Below are 23,150 nucleotides of genomic sequence, written 5' to 3'. Positions count from 1 at the left end.
GACGCTGCAGCGATCGGCATCGTTGTCGCTATCGCTGCAGCGTCGCTTAATGTGACGGTACCTTAAGAAAATCAGCTCTTGAAAGGAGAAGAGGAAAAAACAAAGCCTGCCCCATTGGGAAGGTGTGGGCCAAGGGTCCGCATAACCCTGGAGCTGGCCCTCCGCCATAGGGCCCTGCACATGGGTGTCCCCAGGGGTTATTAGGCTATGGTCATACTCAGAGGCAGACTGTGTTCAATGCTGATTACCTGGGACTTGGCTACGTGTTTTATTCACCAAAAACAAGGTAAAAATTGCAGCAGATCCTGTCTCATGTTCTCAGGTTTGTTGCATTTTTTGCAGTGCATAAAACTATAAGGTGCCGTCACACTATCAGTATTTGGTCAGTATTTTACCTCAGTATCTGTAAGCCAAAACCAGGAGTGGAACAATCAGAGGAAAAGTGTAATAGAAACATATGCTCCACTTCTGTATTTATCACCCACTCCTGGGGTAGAATACTGACCAAATCCTGCTAGTGTGACGGCAGCCTCAGGTATGCAGCTAAAGTGATGCGGAAATGCCTGAAAATCTGCATATTGAATAATTATACAGCGCTACTTCTGAAAAGCGCTACATGTGAACTCAGCCTCACACTGAGCACTAGGCTCACAGTCTAGCCCAGATGGTCACGTGTGTAGGGGCGCGTTCTTATTAACCCCTCCGTCTCTACAGAGGTGATGTGGATGAACCCGAGGTGTCGCCCCGTAAAGTTCAGTCACATAGCTGCCGCCAGCCAGCCCAGGTGACTCTCCACCACACCCACAGCACGCGCTGCAGCCAGTGTAGCCCACCTATGCACTGCCCTGTCAGTCACCCACTCCTGTCACCTTTCACCCTGTTTCTTATACCCTCTGTTCACCCTTCTCCCATCCCCCCAAAATAGCAGCCACATGGGATTTGTAACCACGCCCCATTTTTTTTTACAATTGGATGAATCTAACGTCAATCATCTCATCAAACCCCGTCTTTCAGTCCAACCAGATAGCGTCACGCCCCCTAGATGTTGATTGGTTTACGAAGCCGTCACTTTAATCTTGCAAACCAATCATTACCTTGTCCGCGGGCAACATTGTGAAGGGCGTGTCCGGGCTACTCAGTCCGTGCGTGGTGGTTACGGTACGGTGGCCTGGAGTGGACGCTTGTATAAGGGCTAGCTGAAGCCTGGCTGAAGAGGTGAGTGTGGCACCTGCTGGCGGGGGGGGTGACGGCTGTGCCCTACAAGTGCCATACTCTAATTGTGTTGGTGTGACACCCGCCCTCTCACGGCACTCCTTCAGCATTCATAATATTTGTTGTTACGGCCACTGTGGCACGCACATGTCTCTGTGTGTTTTTTGTTTATAGGAATTTGTCATTGACACCTAGATGTATACCCTGTTTATAGGTGGGTGAGACTGACACTGGCACCACATGCTGCCCACTTGTAGCTAATCATTTGCCATCACAGGAGTGTAAGCTAAATAGAGAACTACAAACCCCAGAAACTCTGTAAATCTCCAAACAGCGAGATTAGGATCCAACCCAGAAAATCTAGATTCATATGACTAGTTGGGACAAGTGCTTTTTTACTTTAGGGAGCGCCTCTAGATTACACAGCCATAGTATGGGGAGCGCCTCCAGATTACACAGCCATAGTATGGGGAGCGCCTCTAGATTACACAGCCATAGTATGGGGAGCGCCTCTAGATTACACAGCCATAGTATGGGGAGCGCCTCTAGATTACACGGCCTTAGTAAGGACAGCGGGGAGCGCCTCTAGGTTACACAGCCATAGTATGGGGAGCGCCTCGGGATTACACAGCCGTAGTAGGGACAGCGGGGAGCTCCTCCAGATTACACAGCCGTAGTATGGGGAGCGCCTCTAGATTACACAGCCATAGTATGGGGAGCTCCTCCGGATTACACAGCCATAGTATGGGCAGCTCCTCCAGATTACACAGCCGTAGTACGGACAGCGGGGAGCGCCTCCGGATTACACAGCCGTAGTACGGACAGCGGGGACCTCCTCCAGATTACACAGCCGTAGTACGGACAGCGGGGACCTCCTCCAGATTACACAGCCGTAGTACGGACAGCGGGGAGCGCCTCCAGATTACACAGCCGTAGTACGGACAGCGGGGAGCGCCTCCAGATTACACAGCCGTAGTATGGACAGCGGGGAGCGCCTCCAGATTACACAGCCATAGTATGGGGAGCGCCTCCAGATTACACAGCCATAGTACGAACAGCGGGGAGCTCCTCCAGATTACACAGCCGTAGTATGGGGAGCGCCTCTAGATTACACAGCCATAGTATGGGGAGCTCCTCCGGATTACACAGCCATAGTATGGGCAGCTCCTCCAGATTACACAGCCGTAGTACGGACAGCGGGGAGCGCCTCCGGATTACACAGCCGTAGTACGGACAGCGGGGACCTCCTCCAGATTACACAGCCGTAGTACGGACAGCGGGGAGCGCCTCCAGATTACACAGCCGTAGTACGGACAGCGGGGAGCGCCTCCAGATTACACAGCCGTAGTATGGACAGCGGGGAGCGCCTCCAGATTACACAGCCATAGTATGGGGAGCGCCTCCAGATTACACAGCCATAGTACGAACAGCGGGGAGCTCCTCCAGATTACACAGCCGTAGTATGGGGAGCGCCTCTAGATTACACAGCCATAGTATGGGGAGCTCCTCCAGATTACACAGCCGTAGTACGAACAGCGGGGAGCTCCTCCAGATTACACAGCCGTAGTACGAACAGCGGGGAGCGCCTCCAGATTACACAGCCGTAGTACGGACAGCGGGGAGCGCCTCCAGATTACACGGCTGTAGAACGGACAGCGGGGAGCTCCTCCAGATTACACGGCTGTAGTACGGACAGCGGGGAGCTCCTCCAGATTACACAGCCGTAGTACGGACAGCGGGGAGCGCCTCCAGATTACACAGCCGTAGTACGGACAGCGGGGAGCGCCTCCAGATTACACAGCCGTAGTACGGACAGCGGGGAGCGCCTCCAGATTACACAGCCGTAGTACGGACAGCGGGGAGCGCCTCCAGATTACACAGCCGTAGTACAGACAGCGGGGAGCGCCTCCAGATTACACGGCTGTAGTACGGGGAGCGCCTCTAGATTACACAGCCGTAGTACGGACAGCGGGGAGCGCCTCCAGATTACACTGCTTTAGTACGGACAGCGGGGAGCGCCTCCAGATTACACAGCCTTAGTACGGACAGCGGGGAGCACTTATGGATTATGCCACCATGAATGGGTAATCCCCATCCAGGCTCAGGCAGTTCTGAATAGACCACCTGCTCAGAGTATTATTCCAACTCTTCTGGTAATATAAGAATTGCAGAGATAAACCAATACGTAAAGTTGACTTTTCCTGAGTGGAAATTGGGCTTCTCCACACATTGACACCTGTTTGATGCACTTTTTCAAGGCTTGTCATACATTAGGTGATGATATGGAGAGAGAACATTAATAATATCTCTAAGATAGCCACAGCCCTAGGTCAGGACTACTCGGTGAGCTGTTACAGTGGGTTTGCAAATCATGACTGTGTTTATGGACCTTCATCAGAAATCCAAACATGCAAAATTTCCTTGTTACCACATTCACAATTGGTTGTGATCTTATGTCATGTAGCCCAAGCCTTAGAGATTGGTTCACTGCTGCTTACCCTCTTCATGAGCCAAAACAGCCCCCTCATTAGCCACCATGTAATACTTTCTTCTGCAGCTGCTGTTTTGAAAACTGAGACTGCCACTTGAGTGCTGTAGCTGAGGAGGACCTGTCGCCCTACCTGACACTTGTTCTAGTAAATAATGGCATTTGTGAAAACATAATAATTCTGAACCATGTACTATTCCTCCCGGAAAATGTCATGTCAATAAGTTGTTAGCGGGTAGAGAAGTGTAGGAGCCCGTGCACAAAGTGGTGTATGGCTCCATAGTCTGCTGAGCCTGTACATTGCTCCATGCATGCACGAGCTGAGCCCTTCAGCCTCCTGAGCAGCGCACTACAGAGCTATTTTTTCAGCAATCGATGGGCGTCTTATCTCCATGTAGGGCAGCTTGCCCTGGCAATAATCAAGTCTTTAGTTCCACAATCTGTGTGCTAGATTTCTAGGAAACGCCCTATTGACAGGGGAGATATGGACTCCCACTTGTCATTTTATATGTATGTTTCCCAAGAGGGTAACTATAGTACAGGACAGCTGTGGATAACTGGTGGGATTGTCCAGCACCACTCCCTTCCAGCAGTTGGAGTGGAGCAGTGATGTATTGTTCATGCCTCCTATGATATCTATGGCTCTACATTGTCAGTGACACTCACCTTCCAAGTTGGAAGTGCTCATTACCAAGGAACCCTATTAACTACTCATACATCTTCACTAGCAGCTGGATGAATGATATTCCTCTCCACTATACATATGCACCATGGGTGACGAGAGGAAAATAAGCTGCCACTATGTGTATGGCCACCATTGGCTCATATAGGATTATCTTCAATTGCAACAAACTCTCAGCTTTGAGCAGCTCTGCAAAACTGTGTAAGAATAATTATATCCAGTGGCATTGAACACAGATCTTGAAAATGGTAAGATACAGAAGCTTTAAGCAAAGTATGAGTTGCTGACCGTTTTATTATGGAAGTATTGGTCTTGCATAATACTGACCACCCTCTCTAATTGTAGCTTGCCACCTACTTGCTGTATTCATGCTTTTATACCTTGCCCAGCTTTTCTCAGTACTGTTCCTTGTGGGGTAATTGGGTATAGTATGCGTTCCTGTGCAGTGCATACCATCCAGCAGGTGAAAGTGTCATGTGCACTGGTTGCAGGTGAAGGTGTTGGTCCTGTTACAGGATCTGTAGGAAAACGGTAAGACGGTTCTTATCATTGGGTTCTGGGTATCATGCAGTTTGTTGGAAATTTCCATTTCCAGTTTTTAATTTCAGTACAAAAAAGCGTTGGCATAATTTCCTGAACCGGTTGCCAAGCTTGCAAATACTCGTAGTAAGTAGTGAAGAACTGTGCCAATAGTGCACGTCTTATGGCAGGTCACACCTGACATGGGACAAGTCTATAGCTTTCATTTAGTGACTTTAGTAATGTCATTGCAACCTCTACTGGTCTAACAACAAGTGACAAAATGCCAGACATGTAGTGGCAATGCCGTCTGAATATTAGCATGTACTGCTTTCTAATAGTCCTTGTGTAGGACAGTTGCTGTTTTTTTTCCAAGTTGATCACTGCCACACACTAAATTGTGATGGAAATTTATCTAAAATGAAAGTTTGCCCCCTTTTTTAACCAATGAGAAAAAGTGACAGTTCATGGCCATATATTAATTACTCAAACTTATTCATTTTGTCTGAAACTGATCAACCATAACATTAAAACACTGGCCTAATATAGTGTAGGGCCACCTTGTGATTAGAGAAGGAGCCAATCTGAATAGTAAAGTTCAGCATCCGTACCAAACACCTACTGTTCGGGCACGGACACCAAACACCGACTTCACCAGGAAGTCCGTGTTACTGACTGGTTCGACCGCCGGAACACCGGGTGTTTGTCACGCTGTCATGTGCAATCGCCGCCAGTCAGACAACGTGAGCCCGCAGCTATGATCGGAGGTAGAAAGTTTACTGCCGGTCACTGATGTTGGCTGATGGGACTACTGCTCACATCAGCTCATGAAAGCTGCCGCTAATAACAGTGAGAGCTGCAGCGGCTGATGGGAGTATTCATCAGCCGGCGCCTGCGCTGTAAATAACTAAAAAAGGGTGTGAGTTTCACTGTATTTTTGATAACCAGCCAGGCAAAACTCAGCTGGGGGCTGCAACTGTCAGCTTCAGCAAGGCTGGTTATCAATAATAGAGGGGTCCCCTCCAATATATTTTTTTTTTTTATAACCCCTTACTGACCTCGGACGGGATAGTACGTCCGATGTCAGCTCCCCTGCTTTGATGCAGGGCTCCGCGGTAAGCCCGCATCAAAGCCGGGACATGTCAGCTGTTTTGAACAGCTGACATGTGCCCGCAATAGCAGCGGGTGAAATCGCGATTCACCCGCCGCTATTAACTAGTTAAATGCCGCTGTCAAACGCAGACAGCGGCATTTAACTACCGCATCCGGCCGGGCGGCCGGATATGAGCGCATCGCCGACCCCCGTCACATGATCGGAGGTCGGCGATGCTTCAGTATTGTAACCATAGAGGTCCTTGAGACCTCTATGGTTACTGATCACAGGTAGCTGTGAGCGCCACCCTGTGGTCGGCGCTCACAGCACACCTGATTTTCTGCTACATAGCAGCGAACAGCAGATCGCTGCTATGTAGCAGAGGCGATCGTGCTGTGCCTGCTTCTAGCCTCCTATGGAGGCTATTGAAGCATGGCAAAAGTAAAAAAATGTGAAAAAAAAAATATATATAAAAGTTGAAATCACCCCCCTTTCGCCCCAATCAAAATAAATCAAACCTACACATATTTGGTATCGCCACGTTCAGAATCGCCCGATCTATCAATAAAAAAAGCATTAACCTGATCGCTAAACGGCGTAACGAGAAAAAAAATCGATCTGCACTGAATTGGAATCATTAAAATCGCCAGCTCGGCACGCAAAAAATAAGCCCTCAACCGACCCCAGATCATGAAAAATGGAGACGCTACGAGTATCGGAAAATGGCGCAAATTGTTTTTTTGTTTTTTTTTTTCATTTAGCAAAGTTTGGAATTTTTTTTCACCACTTAGGTAAAAAATAACCTAGTCATGTTAGGTGTCTATGAACTCGTAGTGACCTGGAAAATCATAATGGCAGGTCAGTTTTAGCATTTAGTGAAGCTAGCAAAAAAGCCAAGCAAAAAACAAGTGTGGGATTGCACTTTTTTTTGCAAATTCACCGCACTTGGAATTTTTTTCCCGTTTTCTAGTACACGACATGGTAATACCAATGATGTTGTTCAAAAGTACAACTCGTCCCGCAAAAAATAAACCCTCACGTGGCCAAATTGAAGGAAAAATAAAAAAAGTTATGGCTCTGGGAAGGAGGGGAGTGAAAAACGAACACGGAAAAACGAAAAATCCCAAGGTCATGAAGGGGGTTAAATACATTTTAAAAAAAACAGCATGCGTTCCCTTCATTTTTGACAACCAGCCTTGCTAAAGCAGACAAATGGGGGCTGGTATTCTCAGGCTGGTAAGGGGACATGAATATTTCCCACCCCAGCCCAAAAATATCTGCCTGCAGCTGCTCAGATAAGGCGCATCTATTAGATTAATTTACTTAATGGGTGCTGAAATGCTGCCGAAAATCTTAAACATCAAAAACTCACCAAATACACATCATGTGAACGTAGCCTTAGGCTACTTTCACACTAGCGTTGTTTGCTATACGTCACAATGCGTCGTTTAGGAGAAAAAACGCATCCTGCAAAGTTGTCTGCAGGATGTGTTTTTTCCCTATAGATTTACATTAGCGACGCATTGCGACGTATGGCCACACGTCGCAACCGTCATGCGACGGTTGCGTCGTGTTTTGGCGGACCGCCGGCACAAAATTAGTTACATGTCCGCCATTTTCGACCGTGCATGCGCAGCCGAAACTCCGCCCCCTCCTCTCCGGACCTTACAATGGGGCAGCGGAAGCGTCGTAAGACTGCTTCTGCTGCCCACGTCGGGCATCACTTTCACAACGTGCGTTGGCACGTCGGGCTAACACATAGCGACGGCCCCCGTGCCAACGCTAGTGTGAAAGAAGCCTAAAATGGTAATTCCTCATATATTAAGCTATTCCTTATTTTTAGGATATGCGGTAACTTACTGATCGCAGGAGGTCAACCAGTTGGGGTCCTCTGTAAGTAATCCAGAGTATGTCACACACCTACACAAGGGGGATCTAGTGTGTAGTTTTCCTCCCACAGGGGCAGATCTCCGCTTATGCATGTTGTTGGTAATTTTGAATAGAAAAGACTATAGCTATCATTTGAAGGGGTTCTTCGTGTGAGTGCTAAACGCTCTTCAATGCTTACATTTCTCAATCTCCATGCACCGCTTTAACATTCCTCCTGTGAAAACAAAGGATGAGGATTGTGGACATCCAGAATGTCTTTCTTTCCCCTGACATGTGAAGGGGGAAGAGTTGGGGCATTCCCATACACTTCATCTAATATGGACAATGTCCTTCTTGTTTATTGATAACTTTTTTCTTTCTTCTGTCCCTTCTTTCAAAGTAACAAATTGTATATGATAAATTAAAATTATATATGTTATTTATTTATTTTTTCCACACACAAAATGCTGACTGGGTATGGCTTAAAGACGCGCTCCCTTCATAGTGTGTATCCTCTTAATATATTGGAATCATCATATTATATACCACTGTGTACTTACAATTGCTCATTTTGTCTATCTATCCAGCTAATTCTTCTTTTCTTCTCTTTATGTAGAAACAGGCAGTCTCTTGTCCCTGCATTTATCATTCCCCTCTTCCACTCCTGACCCAGCTGCTGCTCCTCCCACCTGCCATTGACTTTTTCAGTGACTGATGACTCATACTGGGAAAACTGACCTCCTGTTTCTACATAGTTTAGGAGGGTTCGGCTAGTCAGTTTTTAATTATGTGATGAAATAGACCTAATGGAACAGAGAAGAAGTAGCTGGGTAGAAGGGCAAAATGAGCATTTGTAAGTACAGAGTGCTGTATAAAATGATTGCAGTAAATTAAGGGGATAAAAACTTTGATGGGAGTGGTTCTTTAAAGGGGTGTTCCAAAGTTTTAAAATTATCCCCTATTTACTGGATAGGTAATAACTTTCCAATCACTTGTGGTTCAACCGCCGTGGCCCCTACTAATCACGAGACTATGGACTCTGAAAAGTCCTGGATGAAGAGGGGAGAGGTCGGTCATATGCACTACTGCTCCCAGTTCTCAGGATTGGTGCTGGCCAAGGCGGTCACACCTCCAGAGATCGAAAAATTATCCACTGTTCCATGAAGAGGGAGTAATTTTTAAACTTTAGAACAACCCTTTAATTGGGGGTACCGTATATACTCGAGTATAAGCCGAGATTTTGAGCCCTTATTTTTGGGCTGAAAGTGCCCCTCTCGGCTTATACTCGAGTCACGGTCGGCGGGTGAGGGGGAGAGGGCGCTGAGGCATACTTACCTGCTTCCGGGGCTCCTGGCGCTGTCCCTGCAGTCCCACAGTCTTCGGTGCCGCAGCTCTTCCCCCTGTTCAGCGGTCACGTGGGACCGCTCATTAGAGAAATGAATATGGACTCCACTCCCATAGGGGTGGAGCCGCATATTCATTTCTCTAATGACCGGTAACGGTGACCGCTGATAGAGGAAGAGGCTGCGGCACCGGGAGACCAGCTGTCCGGGGGAAGGAGCGGGACGCCGGGAGCAGGTAAGTATTACATATTCACCTTTCCGCGTTCCACACGTCGGGCGCCACTCCATCTTCCCGGCGTCTCTCCGCACTGACTGTGCAGGTCAGAGGGCGCGATGACGCATATAGTGTGCGCGCCGCCCTCTGCCTGATCAGTCAGTGCAGAGAGACGCCGGGACGGGACGCTGAGGAGCTGCAAGCAAGAGAGGTGAGTATGTCATTTTTTTTTAATTGCAGCAGCAATGGCACAGCTTTCTATGGTACATCTATGGGGCAATAATGAACGGTGCAGAGCACTGTATGGCACAGCTTTCTATGGTACAGCTATGGGGCAATAATGAACGGTGCAGAGCACTATATGGCACAGCTGTGGGGCAATAATGAACGGTGCAGAGCACTATATGGCACAGCTTTCTATGGTACAGCTATGGGGCATTAATGAACGGTGCAGAGCACTATATGGCACAGCTATGGGGCAATAATGAACGGTGCAGAGCACTGTATGGCACAGCTATGGGGCAATAATGAACGGTGCAGAGCACTATATGGCACAGCTTTCTATGGTACAGCTATGGGGCAATAATGAACGGTGCAGAGCACTATATGGCACAGCTATGGGGCAATAATGAACGGTGCAGAGCACTATATGGCACAGCTATGGGGCAATAATGAACGGTGCAGAGCACTATATGGCACAGCTATGGGGCAATAATGAACGGTGCAGAGCACTATATGGCACAGCTATGGGGCAATAATGAATGGTGCAGAGCACTATATGGCACAGCTATGGGGCAATAATGAACGGTGCAGAGCACTATATGGCACAGCTATGGGGCAATAATGAACGGTGCAGAGCACTATATGGCACAGCTATGGGGCAATAATGAACTGTGCAGAGCACTATATGGCACAGCTATGGGGCAATAATGAACTGTGCAGGGCACTATATGGCACAGCTTTCTATGGTACAGCTATGGGGCAATAATGAACGGTGCAGCACACTATATGGCACAGCTTTCTATGGTACATCTATGGGGCAATAATGAACGGTGCAGAGCACTATATGGCACAGCTATGGGGCAATAATGAACGGTGCAGAGCACTATATGGCGCAGCTATGGGGCAATAATGAACGGTGCAGAGCACTATATGGCACAGCTATGGGGCAATAATGAACGGTGCAGAGCACTATATGGCACAGCTTTCTATGGCACAGCTATGGGTCAATAATGAACGGTGCAGAGCACTATATAGCACAGCTATGGGGCAATAATGAACGGTGCAGAGCACTATATGGCACAGCTATGGGGCAATAATGAACGGTTCAGGGCACTATATGGCACAGCTTTCTATGGTACAGCTATGGGGCAATAATGAACGGTGCAGAGCACTATATGGCACAGCTTTCTATGGTACAGCTATGGGGCAATAATGAACGGTGCAGAGCACTATATGGCACAGCTTTCTATGGTACAGCTTATGGGGCAATAATGAACGGTGCGGAGCACTATATGGCACAGCTTTCTATGGTACAGCTATGGGGCAATAATGAACGGTGCGGAGCACTATATGGCACAGCTTTCTATGGTACAGCTATGGGGCAATAATGAACGGTGCAGAGCACTATATGGCACAGCTATGGGGCCATAATGAACGGTATGGAGCATCTATTTTTGTTTTTCAAATTCACTGGTAGCTGCTGCATTTTCCACCCTAGGCTTATACTCGAGTCAATAAGTTTTCCCAGTTTTTTGTGGCAAAATTAGGGGGTTCGGCTTATACTCGAGTATATGCGGTAAATTTTTTTTAGTTTGTTTTAGTAAAACTTTTTTTTCTGTATTGATCTGAAAACTTTTTATTTTTCAGTGGATCTTTTTCAATTTATTTTAGGAACAATCGTGGTATGGAGAATGGTATTAAAGAAAGCCAAGTGGGTGTAAGAAAAAATGGGGCACACACTGTGCTACCTTCTGCTATGGTGTCAGAGGTAAGAGACTACACAAGAAATGCAGAGCCTTTTTACTACCTGCAGTTAGAGAGATTTAGTATGTTGCTCTCCGCATACCTTCTAGCATATTGTGGTAGTGTCATGTTACGCTTGCCAAAGAATAGTGTTTAATGAGGAATGCTAATGTAAATCTCTATTTAACAGGAGCACTCAGCTTGGATGCTAGTACATGCTAGTTATTTCTAAGATGAGTGAAAGCAATCCTACGGTACTCCTCTTCTCTTGAAGTACCATATTTTGCATCTGTGTTCTCTAAGAAAGCAAATGCAACATCAGCTGATGTTCATTGTGCCATCAAAGGAATAAAAGAATTCACAATATCCATAAACAGAGAGATGGTAAGGGAATACTTGGCTAATTTAAATGAATTTACATCTCCTGGTCCAGGTTAATTATATCCTAGGGTACTGAACGCAAGAGCAAACGAAATTGCAGACCCACTTGCCAGAATCTTTGAAAATTGGAGAACGGCAAACGTTTTCCTTGTCTTCAAAAAAAGAAAGAAGACGGAGCCAGGAAATTACAGACTAGTGATCCTTATTTACTAGGAAAGATATTCGAACAAATTATTAAATAGCATGTATGTAAGTACTAGGATAAAAATACAGTAATTAACCAGAGCCAGCATGGGTTTGTAGCAAACAAGTCATTCGAGACTAATCTAATTTCCTTCTATGATTGAATCTCTGACTCAGTGGATCAGGGAAATGAGGTAGATATAATATATCTTCACTTCAGCAAAGCATTTAATAAAGTATTACAAACTATCCTTATTGAAAAAAAATGACCAAGTATGGGATTAGCAAGGCTATAGTTAGGTGGATTCAGAACTGTCTCCGTAATCGTACTCAAAGAGTGGGAATAAATGGTTGCACATCCAATTGGAAGACTGTTATAAGTGGGGTACCACAAGGCTCTGCCCTGGCCCCAGTGTTGTTCAACATTTTTATAAATGATCCAGATAAGGGAACTAAAGGTAAACTAATCATATTTGCAGACGATGTAAAGCTAGGAGAGATAGCTAACACTAGAGAAGACAGAAATGATTCAGAAGGATCTAGACAAGTTGAACAATGGGAAACCAACTAATAGAATGGTATCTAACCCCTTCCCGACCTGTGACACAGCGTATGCGTCATGAAAGTCAGTGCCAATCCGACCTGTGACGCATATGCTGCGTCATAGAATGATCGCGTTCCTGCAGATCGGGTTAAAGGGTTAACTGTAATTTCACCCGACCTACAGGAACAGGGGGAGTGGTACTTCAGCCCGGGGGGTGGCTTTGCCCCCACGTGGCTACGATTGCTCTGATTGGCTGTTGAAAGTGAAACAGCCAATCAGAGCAATTTGTAATATTTCGCCAGTCAAACTTGCTGAAATATTACAATCCAGCCATGGCCGATGCTGCAATATCATCAGCCATGGCTGGAGACCCTGATCCACCCCCGCCACCGATTGACAGCGGTGATCTGCCGCTGCCGTCAGCCCTTCTCTCCCCTCCGTCCTGTCCTCCGCCCTCCCCCCCCGTCCGTCCTCCGTCCCACCGCTGTCCGATCTCAACCCCTCTGTGCCTCCCGAGTCCTGGCATCCCTCCCAGTGCCGGCGGCCTTCCAAAATGGCAGGCGCATGCACAGTGCGCCCGCCGAATTTTTTCCTGAGGTACATTTTGATCACTGCGATACAACCTATCACAGTGATCAAAATCAAAAAAATAGTAAATAACCCCCCTTTATCACCCCCACAGGTAGGGAAAATAATAAAATAAAGAAAATATATTTATTTGGCCGCTGCGGATTCGCAGCAGTTTTCCATGCGTTGTACAGTACCATGTAAACCTATGGAAAAGCAAATCTGCTGTGCCCATGGTTCAGAAAATACCGCGCGGAAACGCTGAGTTGTATTTTCCGCAGCATGTCAATTCTTTTGCGGATTCCCCAGCGTTTTACACCTGCTCCGCAATAGAAATACGCAGGTGTAAAACCGCAGGTAAAATGCAGTGTGTTTTACCTACGGATTTTTCAAAAACGGTGCAGAAAAATCCGCACACAAATCAGCAACGTGGGCACATAGCCTTCGGGTTAGGGTTGGAATTAGAGTTAGGGTTGGGATTAGAGTTGGGGTTGGAATTAGGGTTAAGATTAGGGTTAGGGGTGTGTTGGGGTTAGGCTTGTGGTTATGTTTAGGGTTGGGATTAGGGTTAGGGGTGTGTTGGGGTTAGTGTTGGAGTTAGAATTGAGGGGTTTCCACTGTTAAGGCACATCAGGGGGTCCCAAACGCGACATGGCACCATCATTAATTCCAGCCAATCTTGCGTTCAAAAAGTCAAATGGTGCTCCCTCCCTTTCGAGCCCCGACGTGTGCCCAAACAGTGGTTTACCCAAACATATGGGGCATAAGCGTACTCAGGAAAAATTGCAGAACAACTTTGGGGGTCTAATTTCTCCTGTTACCCTTGGGAAAATTGGGGGCTAAAAAAAATTTTTTGTGGGGAAAAAAATGATTTTTTATTTTCACGGCTCTACGTCATAAAATTCTGTGAAGCACTTGGGAGTTCAAAGTGCTCACCACACATCTAGATAAGTTCCTTGGGGGGTCTATTTTCCAAAATGGGGTCACTTGTGGGTGGTTTCCACATATGGGGTATCGGTATACTCAGGACAAACTGGACAACAACTTTTGGGGTGCAATTTCTCCTGTTACCCTTGTGAAAATAAACAATTGCGGACTAAAAAAATCAACTTTGAGGAAGAGAAAAAGATATTTTATTTTCACGGCTCTGCGTTATAAACTTCTGTGAAGCATTTGGGGGTAAAAACTGCTCACTGCACATCTAGATAAGTTCCTTGGGGGGTCTAGTTTCCAAAATGGGGTACTTGTGGGGGATTTCTACTGTTTAGGCACGTCATGGGCTCTGCAAACGTAACATGACTCCCGCAGACCATTCCATCAAAGTCTGCATTCCAAAACGTCACTACTTTCCTTCCGAGCCCTGACGTGTGCCCAAAAAGTGGTCCCCCCCCCCCCCCCCACATATGGGGTATCAGCGTACTCAGGACAAACTGGACAACAACTTTTGGGGTCCAATTTCACCTGTTACCCTTGTGAAAATAAAAAATTGCTGGCTAAATATAATTTTTGAGGAAAGAAAAATGATTTTTTGTTTTCACGGCTCTGCGTTATAAACTTCTGTGAAGCACTTGGGGGTTCAAAGTGCTCGCCACACATCTAGATAAGTTCCTTGGTGGGTCTAGTTTCCAAAATGGGGTCATTTGTGGGGGGTTTCTACTGTTTAGGCACATCAGGGCCTCTGCAAAGGCGGCATGGTATCTGCTAACGATTGGAGCTAGTTTTTCATTAAAAAAGTCAAATGGCTCCTTCCCTTCCGAGCCCTGCCGTGTGTAATAATTATAGGGGATAACTCAGGAGACTCTTTGCGTGGAACAAGACAACTACAGGACACAGTTTTATAAGTGGTAAAGTTTATATTATCACACGGTGATTCAAACAGGTGCAGAGAGAAACTCAAGACCATAACACTTGGTGCAAATATCAAATGCAGCTCAGCAGTCTATAGGAAACTTCAGAGGAAAATGCAATCACGCAGAAAGTCTATGAAGCACAATTATTCTTGAGGATACTTGACACGAATAAGTCCTTGCTTAGTCCAGAACACAGATAGATATGCTATAAGGTACTTCAAATAATATCTTAGCTCAACCAGGGAGGTCTGGGTAATAGTCTCAGGTTCTTGCAGAGCAGCAACAGCTTACATGTCCAGCAAATGCAGATGGAAGTAAACACGAGCAGCAGATGAAGGAGGATTACTGGAACTGGTGTATGCAGCAGGAACTCAGAGCAGAGTAGCAGGATAACCCCACAGGTTCACAGGAGCAGGTATATAGCCAGGGAGTCACCAGAGGTCAGGAGCTGGATGCAAGGCAGAATACTCTAGCACAGACTGAAGGCTGGGGTGGAGTTTTATAGCAGGAAGACACAGTGCACATGAGACCAAAGATGCCATCTTGGAAAAGGGCAGTAATGCACAAAAAGGTAATAAAAAATGTTCAGAGTCCTGACATTACTCCCTCCTTAGAAGCGGCCTCAGGACGATCCTGGACCTGGTTTCTCAGGGAATCTCTGATGAAAACGAGAAATCTTCTGTTGGGCATTGATGTTTTCCACAGGTTCCCAAGAGTCTTCCTCAGGGGGATATCCCTGCCATCTTATCAGATATTGGAGCAGATTCCTGCGGATTCTGGAATCAACAATTTCCTCCACCACAAATTATTCTTGCCCATCAATCACCACAGGCTGCGGAGGTGGCACAACACGTCCCTGGAAGGTATTAGGAGATACAGGCTTTAGTAAAGATACATGAAAAACTGGGTGTACCTTCATAGTCCTAGGCAGCTTCAGCCGGCAGGCCACAGAGCTCACAATACCGTTGATCTTGAAAGGGCCAATGAATTTCTGTCCCAAGTTTTTGTGAAGGAACATTTAACTTCAGATTCTTAGTTGCTAACCACACGGAATCTCCTACCTTGAACATGGGTGCAGGTTTACGGAATCTATCAGCCGATCTCTTATAACGTTCTTGAGCTGTGGTCAGGGATTCCTTCAGAACATCCAGATTTTGTCTCATCGCAGTCAGCCTTTCCTCCACTGCCGGAACAGGAGAATTAATTGGAGACCTAGGTAAGATACATGGATGTCTAACCCAGATTGGCAAAGAAAGGTGTAAATTTAGTGGAGGCGCTCTGAGAATTGTTATATGAAAATTCGGCTAACGGCAGCAACTCCAACCAATCATCCTGGAGATGGCGGACATAGCATCTTAGATATTGTTCCAGGGTCTGGTTGGTACGCTCAGTCTGACCATTTGTCTGGGGATGGTAAGCGGAAGAGAGACAGACATTAATATTGAGTGCAGAGCAAAACCCCTTCCAGAATCTTGAAGTGAACTGCACTCCACGGTCCGAGATGATCTCATCCTGAACCCCATGCAACCGAAAGACATTCTGTATAATCAAGTTCACTGTATCTTTAGCTGAGGAGAGGCCGGTGCATGGAACAAAATGAGCAGCTTTAGTCAGGCGATCAACTACCACCATGATTGCATTCATGCCCCCCATGTAGGCAGCTCCACAATAAAGTCCATTGATATAGACCCCCAAGGGCGGGACGGAACAGGTAATGGTTGTAGAAGACCCTTAGGTGCCACATGAGGAGTCTTGTAACGGGCACATACCTCGCAAGAGAGAACATAGTCCTTGGTATCCTTCAGGCAAGTTGGCCACCAGAAGAATCGGCTCAGGAACTCTTGTGTCTTCTGTACCCCCCCTGTGACCAGCCAACTTGGAGTCATGTACCAACTTGAGGATCTGCAGACAGACGACCTCAGGGACATAGATACGTCGATCTCTGAACCACATGCCACCCTTAAAGACAAGATTAATATCCACAGGTGGGTTGGCCAGAAATACATCACAGTCATAGGCCTCCCTGCACTCCTTCCACAAGTCCTGATCGTGGATAACTCCGATGAAATTGGCATCAGATAGAATGGTCTTGGACGGGGCTCCAGGTACAGAATCCGCAGCATGGATTCGGGATAAAGCATCAGCCTTCCCGTTACGAGAACCTGGACAGTACGAGATAACAAAGTTAAATTGATTTAAAAATAAGTTCCAACGAGCCTGACGAGAAAGACGTCTAGCGGATCTAAGGAACTCTAAATTGTGATGGTCAGTTAGCACTATGATCTGTTGTGCAGCTCCTTGCAGATGATGCCTCCATTCTTTGAAAGCCGCAATAATAGCCAGCAATTCCTTGTCTCCCACGTCGTAATTCTTCTCTGCTGAGGTTAGTCTACGGGAAAAGAAAGCACAAGGATGTGGCAGACCCTTCTCTCCAGTTCTTTGAGAGAGGATAGCCCCCAAAGCATTATCAGAAGCGTCCACCTCCACAATGAAAGAAAGTGTTGGACCCGGGTGTATCAACAGTGGTGCTGATGTGAAACAGATCTTAAGCCGATCAAAAGCTTCTTGAGCCTGTGATGACCACTTAAAGGGCTTTTCCTTTGTCAAGGAAGTAATGGGATGGACAATATCAGAAACATTTCAAATGAAGCGTCTATAGAAATTTGCAAAACCAATAAAACGTTGGACCTCCTTAACGTTCTTGGGTACCGGCCAGTCAAGGGTAGCCTGAATCTTACCAGATTCCATGTTCAGCCCATGGGGAGAGATGATATAACCTAAGAACTGTATCTCAGAACGATGGAACTCGCATTTCTCCGGCTTAATATTCAGATGGTCCTCTTTCAGACCTCTTAAAACAGTTTTGACATGTTCTTCATGTTCCTGTAGAGAGTCAGAAAAGATTAGTATATCGTCCAAATAGATCACTGCAAACTGGTCCAACAAATCTCTGAAATGTCATTAGCAAGGTGTTGAAATGTTGCAGGGGCGTTACAAAGCCCGAAGGGCATCACAAGAGATTCAAAGTGTCCATACCGGCATCTGAATGCTGTCTTCCACTCATCCCCTGGACGAATACGCACCAAATTATAAGCCCCACGAAGATCCAGTTTAGAGAACACCTTAGCATGGCGGACTCTTTCCAGTAATTTGGGAATCAGAGGCAAAGGGTAACGGTTTCGTACGGTTACCTTATTGAGTTCCCGATAGTCAACACAGGGTCTCAGGCTCCCATTCTTCTTCTTTACAAAAAAGATAGGTGCCCCTGCTGGTGAGGAAGAAGGACGTATGAAGCCTTTGGCCAGATTTTTATCAATATACTCCTTTAAGGCTTGAAGCTCAGGTGACGCCAAAGGGTATACGTTACCAAAAGGAATAGCTGCTCCAGGAAGCAACTCAATGGGACAGTCATAATGCCTGTGTGGAGGAAGCTGATCTGCATTCTTCTTGTCACAGATGTCAGAGAACTCTTTATATGCTGGAGGTAAAGAAAATACCCGTACATGTGGTTCTGTAGCCGTGGACTCGGGGACAGCTTCTGTTAACGCTGAGTTGCTCCTTGTTGGAAAGATAATCTCCTTGGTCTTCCTTGTTGATAATTGGGTTCTGAGAACTCAACCAAGGAATGCCTAAAATCACAGGAAAATGAGGAGAAGAAATTAGCAAGAAAGAAAGTTGCTCCTGATGATTAGGCTCCAACAAAATTTCAAGGGGCACGGTCTCCTGATCCACAGGCCCAGAGATTAAAGGTGACCCATCCACTGTTTCCATGGTAATTGGAGAGGCTCTTTGCTGAATTTCAATACCATGTTCCTTGGCAAATGCGATATCCATGAAATTGCCACCTGCACCAAAGTCAATCATAGCTGCACTGGAAATCCACTGTCCTGAACACAGGATCTTAATAAGGAGAGAACAGTGAGAGTTCTTCTCCTTCAGCTCCTTGGGGGGTGAAGTCATAGAAAGTGAATGGAATACAGCGTTTAAAGGCAGGCTACCTTCAGAGATGCCAGATTCATCATCACAGTTGTCATACTCCCCTACTGCTGCTAGCACCTTGTTAGGCCGTCTAGGACACTTAGGACAATTGATCAAGAAGTGGTCAGACAGGCCGCAGTAGAAACATAGACTTTCACGAAGGCGATGCTCCCGGCGCTCATTGATCTCATGCTTCTGAACGGAATCAATTTGCATGGGCACCTCCTCCACCTCCCGAGATGTTTTACCTGCAGGCTCTTTGGAAGGAAGGGAAAAGTTAGAAATACGATTTATATGCAGCAAACGTCTGCATACACTCAGTAAGGCGAATGTCAATGCGCACACAATGCTGTATAAATGTCTCTAGCTCTTGTGGTGACTCAGAGCGAGCTAGTTCATCTTTTACAATACTAGACAGACCCCTTTTAAAAATAGGCAATTGTGCATAACTGTCCTAATTGGTATCTACCGCTAATCTCCTGAATTCAGTAGCATACTCAATAACAGAACGTTTTGCCTAGCGTAAAGACAATAAAGCAGATTCAGCGGTTGCACGGCTATTAGGATCATCAAACATTAATGCCATAGCGGCCAAGAAATCATCCGAGTTATTTAACCGTGGGTCACGAGACTCAATCATCGAATTCGCCCAGGCGAGCGCTTGTGCGGTCAGCAGCATTATTACACACAATACTTTGGATCTATCATTAGGAAAACAGTCAGCATGCACATCAAAATATAGCATACATTGATTCACAAAGCCACAAAATTTGTCGCGATCACCATTAAATCTGAATGGGGGCAACTTAGGTGGGCTAGCTGGTGGCGGTTGCCCAGAGGGTAAAGTCACTTGTGCAGCTATTTGCGTGCTTATGTCCTGAAAAGCCCGTCCATACTGGGACTCTATGCCAGCAAGTTTGTTTTCCTGGGCTGCCATGCGGGTCCTTAAGTCCTGCAAAGTCTGTCCAAACACTTGTTGATTGTGTTCAAAGCTTCCAAACTTCTTTTTCAGACCTTCCACATCTTTCTGCAGTGATCTAATTATGGAAAACACCTGCTCTAGTCTGCTTTCTGCAGTCATTGTTCCAGCAGTCTTTTTTTTTTTTTTTAGGCTAGAGTATCCTGTAATAATTATAGGGGGTAACTCAGGAGACTCTTTGCGTGGAACAAGACAACTACAGGACACAGTTTTGTAAGTGGTAAAGTCTATATTATCACACTGTGATTCAAACAGGTGCAGAGAGAAACTCAAGTCCATAACACTTGGTGCAAATATCAAATGCAGCTCAGCAGTCTATAGGAAACTTCAGAGGAAAATGCAATCACGCAGAAAGTCTATGAAGCTCAATTATTCTTGAGGATACTTGACACGAATAAGTCCTTGCTTAGTCCAAAACACAGATAGATATGCTTATAAGGCACTTCAAATAATATCTTAGCTCAACCAGGGAGGTCTGGGTAATAGTCTCAGGTTCTTGCAGAGCAGCAACAGCTTACATGTCCAGCAAATGCAGATGGAAGCAAACACGAGCAGCAGATGAAGGAGGATTACTGGAACTGGTGTATGCAGCAGGAACTCAGAGCAGAGTAGCAGGATAACCCCACGGGTTCACAGGAGCAGGTATATAGCCAAGGAGTCACCAGAGGTCAGGAGCTGGATGTAAGGCAGAAAACTCTAGCACAGACTGAAGGCTGGGGTGGAGTTTTATAGCAGGAAGACACAGTGCACATGAGACCATAGATGCCATCTTGGAAAAGGGCAGTAATGCACAAAAAGATAATAAAAAATGTTCAGAGTCCTGACACCGTGTGCCCAAACAGTGGTTTACCCCCACATGTGAGGTATTGGTGTACTCAAGAGAAATTGCCCAACAAATTTTAGGATCCATTTTTTTTCTGTTGCCCATGTGGAAATGAACAAATTGAGGCTAAAATATTTTTTTTGTGAAAAAAGTACTTTTTCATTTTTACGGATCAATTTGTGAAGCATCTGGGGGTTCAAAGTGCTCACTATGCATCTAGATAAGTTCATTGAAGGGGGGGGTCTAGTTTCCAAAATGGGGTCACTTGTGGGGGGGCTATAATGTTGGCACACAGGGGCTCTCCAAACGCGACATGGTGTATGCTAACGATTGGAGCTAATTTTTAATTCAAAAGTCAAATGGCGCTCCTTCCGAGCCTTGCCGTGCGCACAAACAGTGGTTCACCCCCACATGTGAGGTTTCGGTGTACTCAGGAGAAATTGCTCAACACATTTTTGGATCCATTTTATCCTGTTGCCCATGTTAAAATAAAAAATTGAGGCTAAAATAAATTTTTTGTGAAAAAAAAAAAAAGTACTTTTTCATTTTTACGGATCAATTTGTGAAGCACCTGTGGGTTAAAAGTGCTCACTGTGCATCTAGATAAGCTCCTCTTGGGGTCTAGTTTCCAAAATGGGGTCACTTGTGGGGGAACTCCAATCTTTAGGTACACAGGGGCTCTTCAAAGGCGACATGGCGTCCACTACAGATTGGAGCCAATTTTTCATTGAAAAAGTCAAATGGCGCTCCTTCTCTTCCGAGCCCTGTCGTGTGCCCAAACAGTGGTTTCCCCCCCCCCCCCCCCCCACATATGGGGTATCAGCGTACTCAGGACAAATTGTACAATAACTTTTGGGGTCCAGTTTCTCCTTTTACCCTTCGGAAAATAAAAAAATTGTTGCTTAAAGATCATTTTTGTGACTAAAAAGTTAAATGTTCATTTTTTCCTTCCATGTTGCTTCTGCTGTAAAGCACCTGAAGGGTTAATAAACTTCTTGAATGTGGTTTTGAGCACCTTGAGGGGTGCAGTTTTTAGAATGGTGTCACTTTTGGGTATTTTCAGCCATATAGACCCCTCAAACTGACTTCAAATGTGAGGTTGTCCCTAAAAAAAAAAAATGGTTTAGTAAATTTTGTTGTAAAAATGAGAGATCGCTTTTCAAATTTTAACCCTTATAACTTCCTAGCAAAATAAAATTTTGTTTCCTGAATTGTGCTGATGTAAAGTAGTCATGTGGGTAATGTTATTTATTAACTATTTTGTGTCACATAACTCTGGTTTAACAGAATAAAAATAAAAAATTTGAAAATTGCAAAATTTTCCAAATTATAGCCAAATTTCTATTTTTTTCACAAATAAACGCAAAAATTATCGACCTAAATTTACCACTAACATGAAGCCCAATATGTCACGAAAAAACATTCTCAGAACCGCTAGTATCCGTTGAAGCGTTCCTGAGTTATTACCTCATAAGTGGGTACTGGTCAGAATTGCAAAAAATGGTCAGGTCATTAAGGTCAAAATAGGCTGGGTCATGAAGGGGGTTAACAGGGATAAATGCAAGATTCTACATCTGGGGGAAAAAACCTATAGAATGGGAGGAATAGAACTAAGCAACATGCTCCTGATTCATAGAGAGACATACACCTCTTCAGGAATCAGGAGCTCCTGACTCCAGCACGCCTCCTCAAGACAAGTGAGAACAACGCTGGTGTGAAGGAAGCCCCGGTTCCTCCCACGTCACCAATCCGTGATGTCACTACACAGGCACAGCTCTCCGGCGCCCCCTTTGTCTCTCAGGTCAATAAGGGAACTGCACCTGGAACAAATGACCGCCGGTGAGACTGCCCTGTTACCCACGCAGGGTATTCTAAGATTCGCAATCAGAATAAAAGGATCAACCCAAAATTAATTTATGGTTTAATTTCCTTAAGGGCGCACTAGGTAATTACAAGAAATACCGTATTTTTTGGACTATAAGACGCACCGAACCATAAGACGCACCCCAAATTTGGGTTGAAAATTGCAGAAATTTTTTTTTTATAAGATGGGGGTCCGTCTTATTGTCCGAATTTACAGTATCTTACCTGAGGGCTGGCGGTGGCAGAGCAGGGTCACAGGAGGCATGGTGTCGGCAGAGGTGGGGTGATGCGGTATGGCCGAGATCTAAATCCGCAAACTCGGCTTCAGGAAAATGGCTGCCGCGATCCCCATCTGCGCACGCTCGGCCTCCCGCGGCCATTTTCCTGAAGCCCCGGGAAGCAGAGCACCCCATCTGCGCATGCGCGGCCTCAGGAAGATGGCCGCCGCCACCGATAAACCGATGATCAACCCGGCTCTGCTGCTCACATTGCATTCCGGGCCGCTGCGTCACCTCACCTGTGGAAGGGACCCTGCGCACGCCATACCACACCTCTGCCGCCTCACCTCTGCCTCTGCTGCCGCCACTACACCACTGC

At 46.0% G+C, this 23,150-nt stretch overlaps 1 protein-coding gene across 1 annotated transcript in view; it reads left to right on the top strand.

Moving 5' to 3' along the window:
- The first annotated feature begins 1,082 nt into the window (after positions 1–1,082).
- The window catches only part of SLC25A42 (solute carrier family 25 member 42), a 54,542-nt gene continuing 32,474 nt past the window's right edge, over positions 1,083–23,150 (top strand). The window contains exons 1-2 of the mRNA XM_077252616.1: positions 1,083–1,215; positions 11,314–11,410. Coding sequence (XP_077108731.1) covers positions 11,327–11,410 — 84 coding nt within the window. The 5' untranslated portion in view covers positions 1,083–1,215; positions 11,314–11,326. The remainder of the gene's footprint in view (positions 1,216–11,313; positions 11,411–23,150) is intronic.

The sequence above is a fragment of the Ranitomeya variabilis genome, chromosome 1, assembly GCF_051348905.1.
Source record: "Ranitomeya variabilis isolate aRanVar5 chromosome 1, aRanVar5.hap1, whole genome shotgun sequence".
Lineage (NCBI taxonomy): Eukaryota > Metazoa > Chordata > Amphibia > Anura > Dendrobatidae > Ranitomeya > Ranitomeya variabilis.
This window is presented reverse-complemented; position numbering and strand designations above follow the sequence as displayed.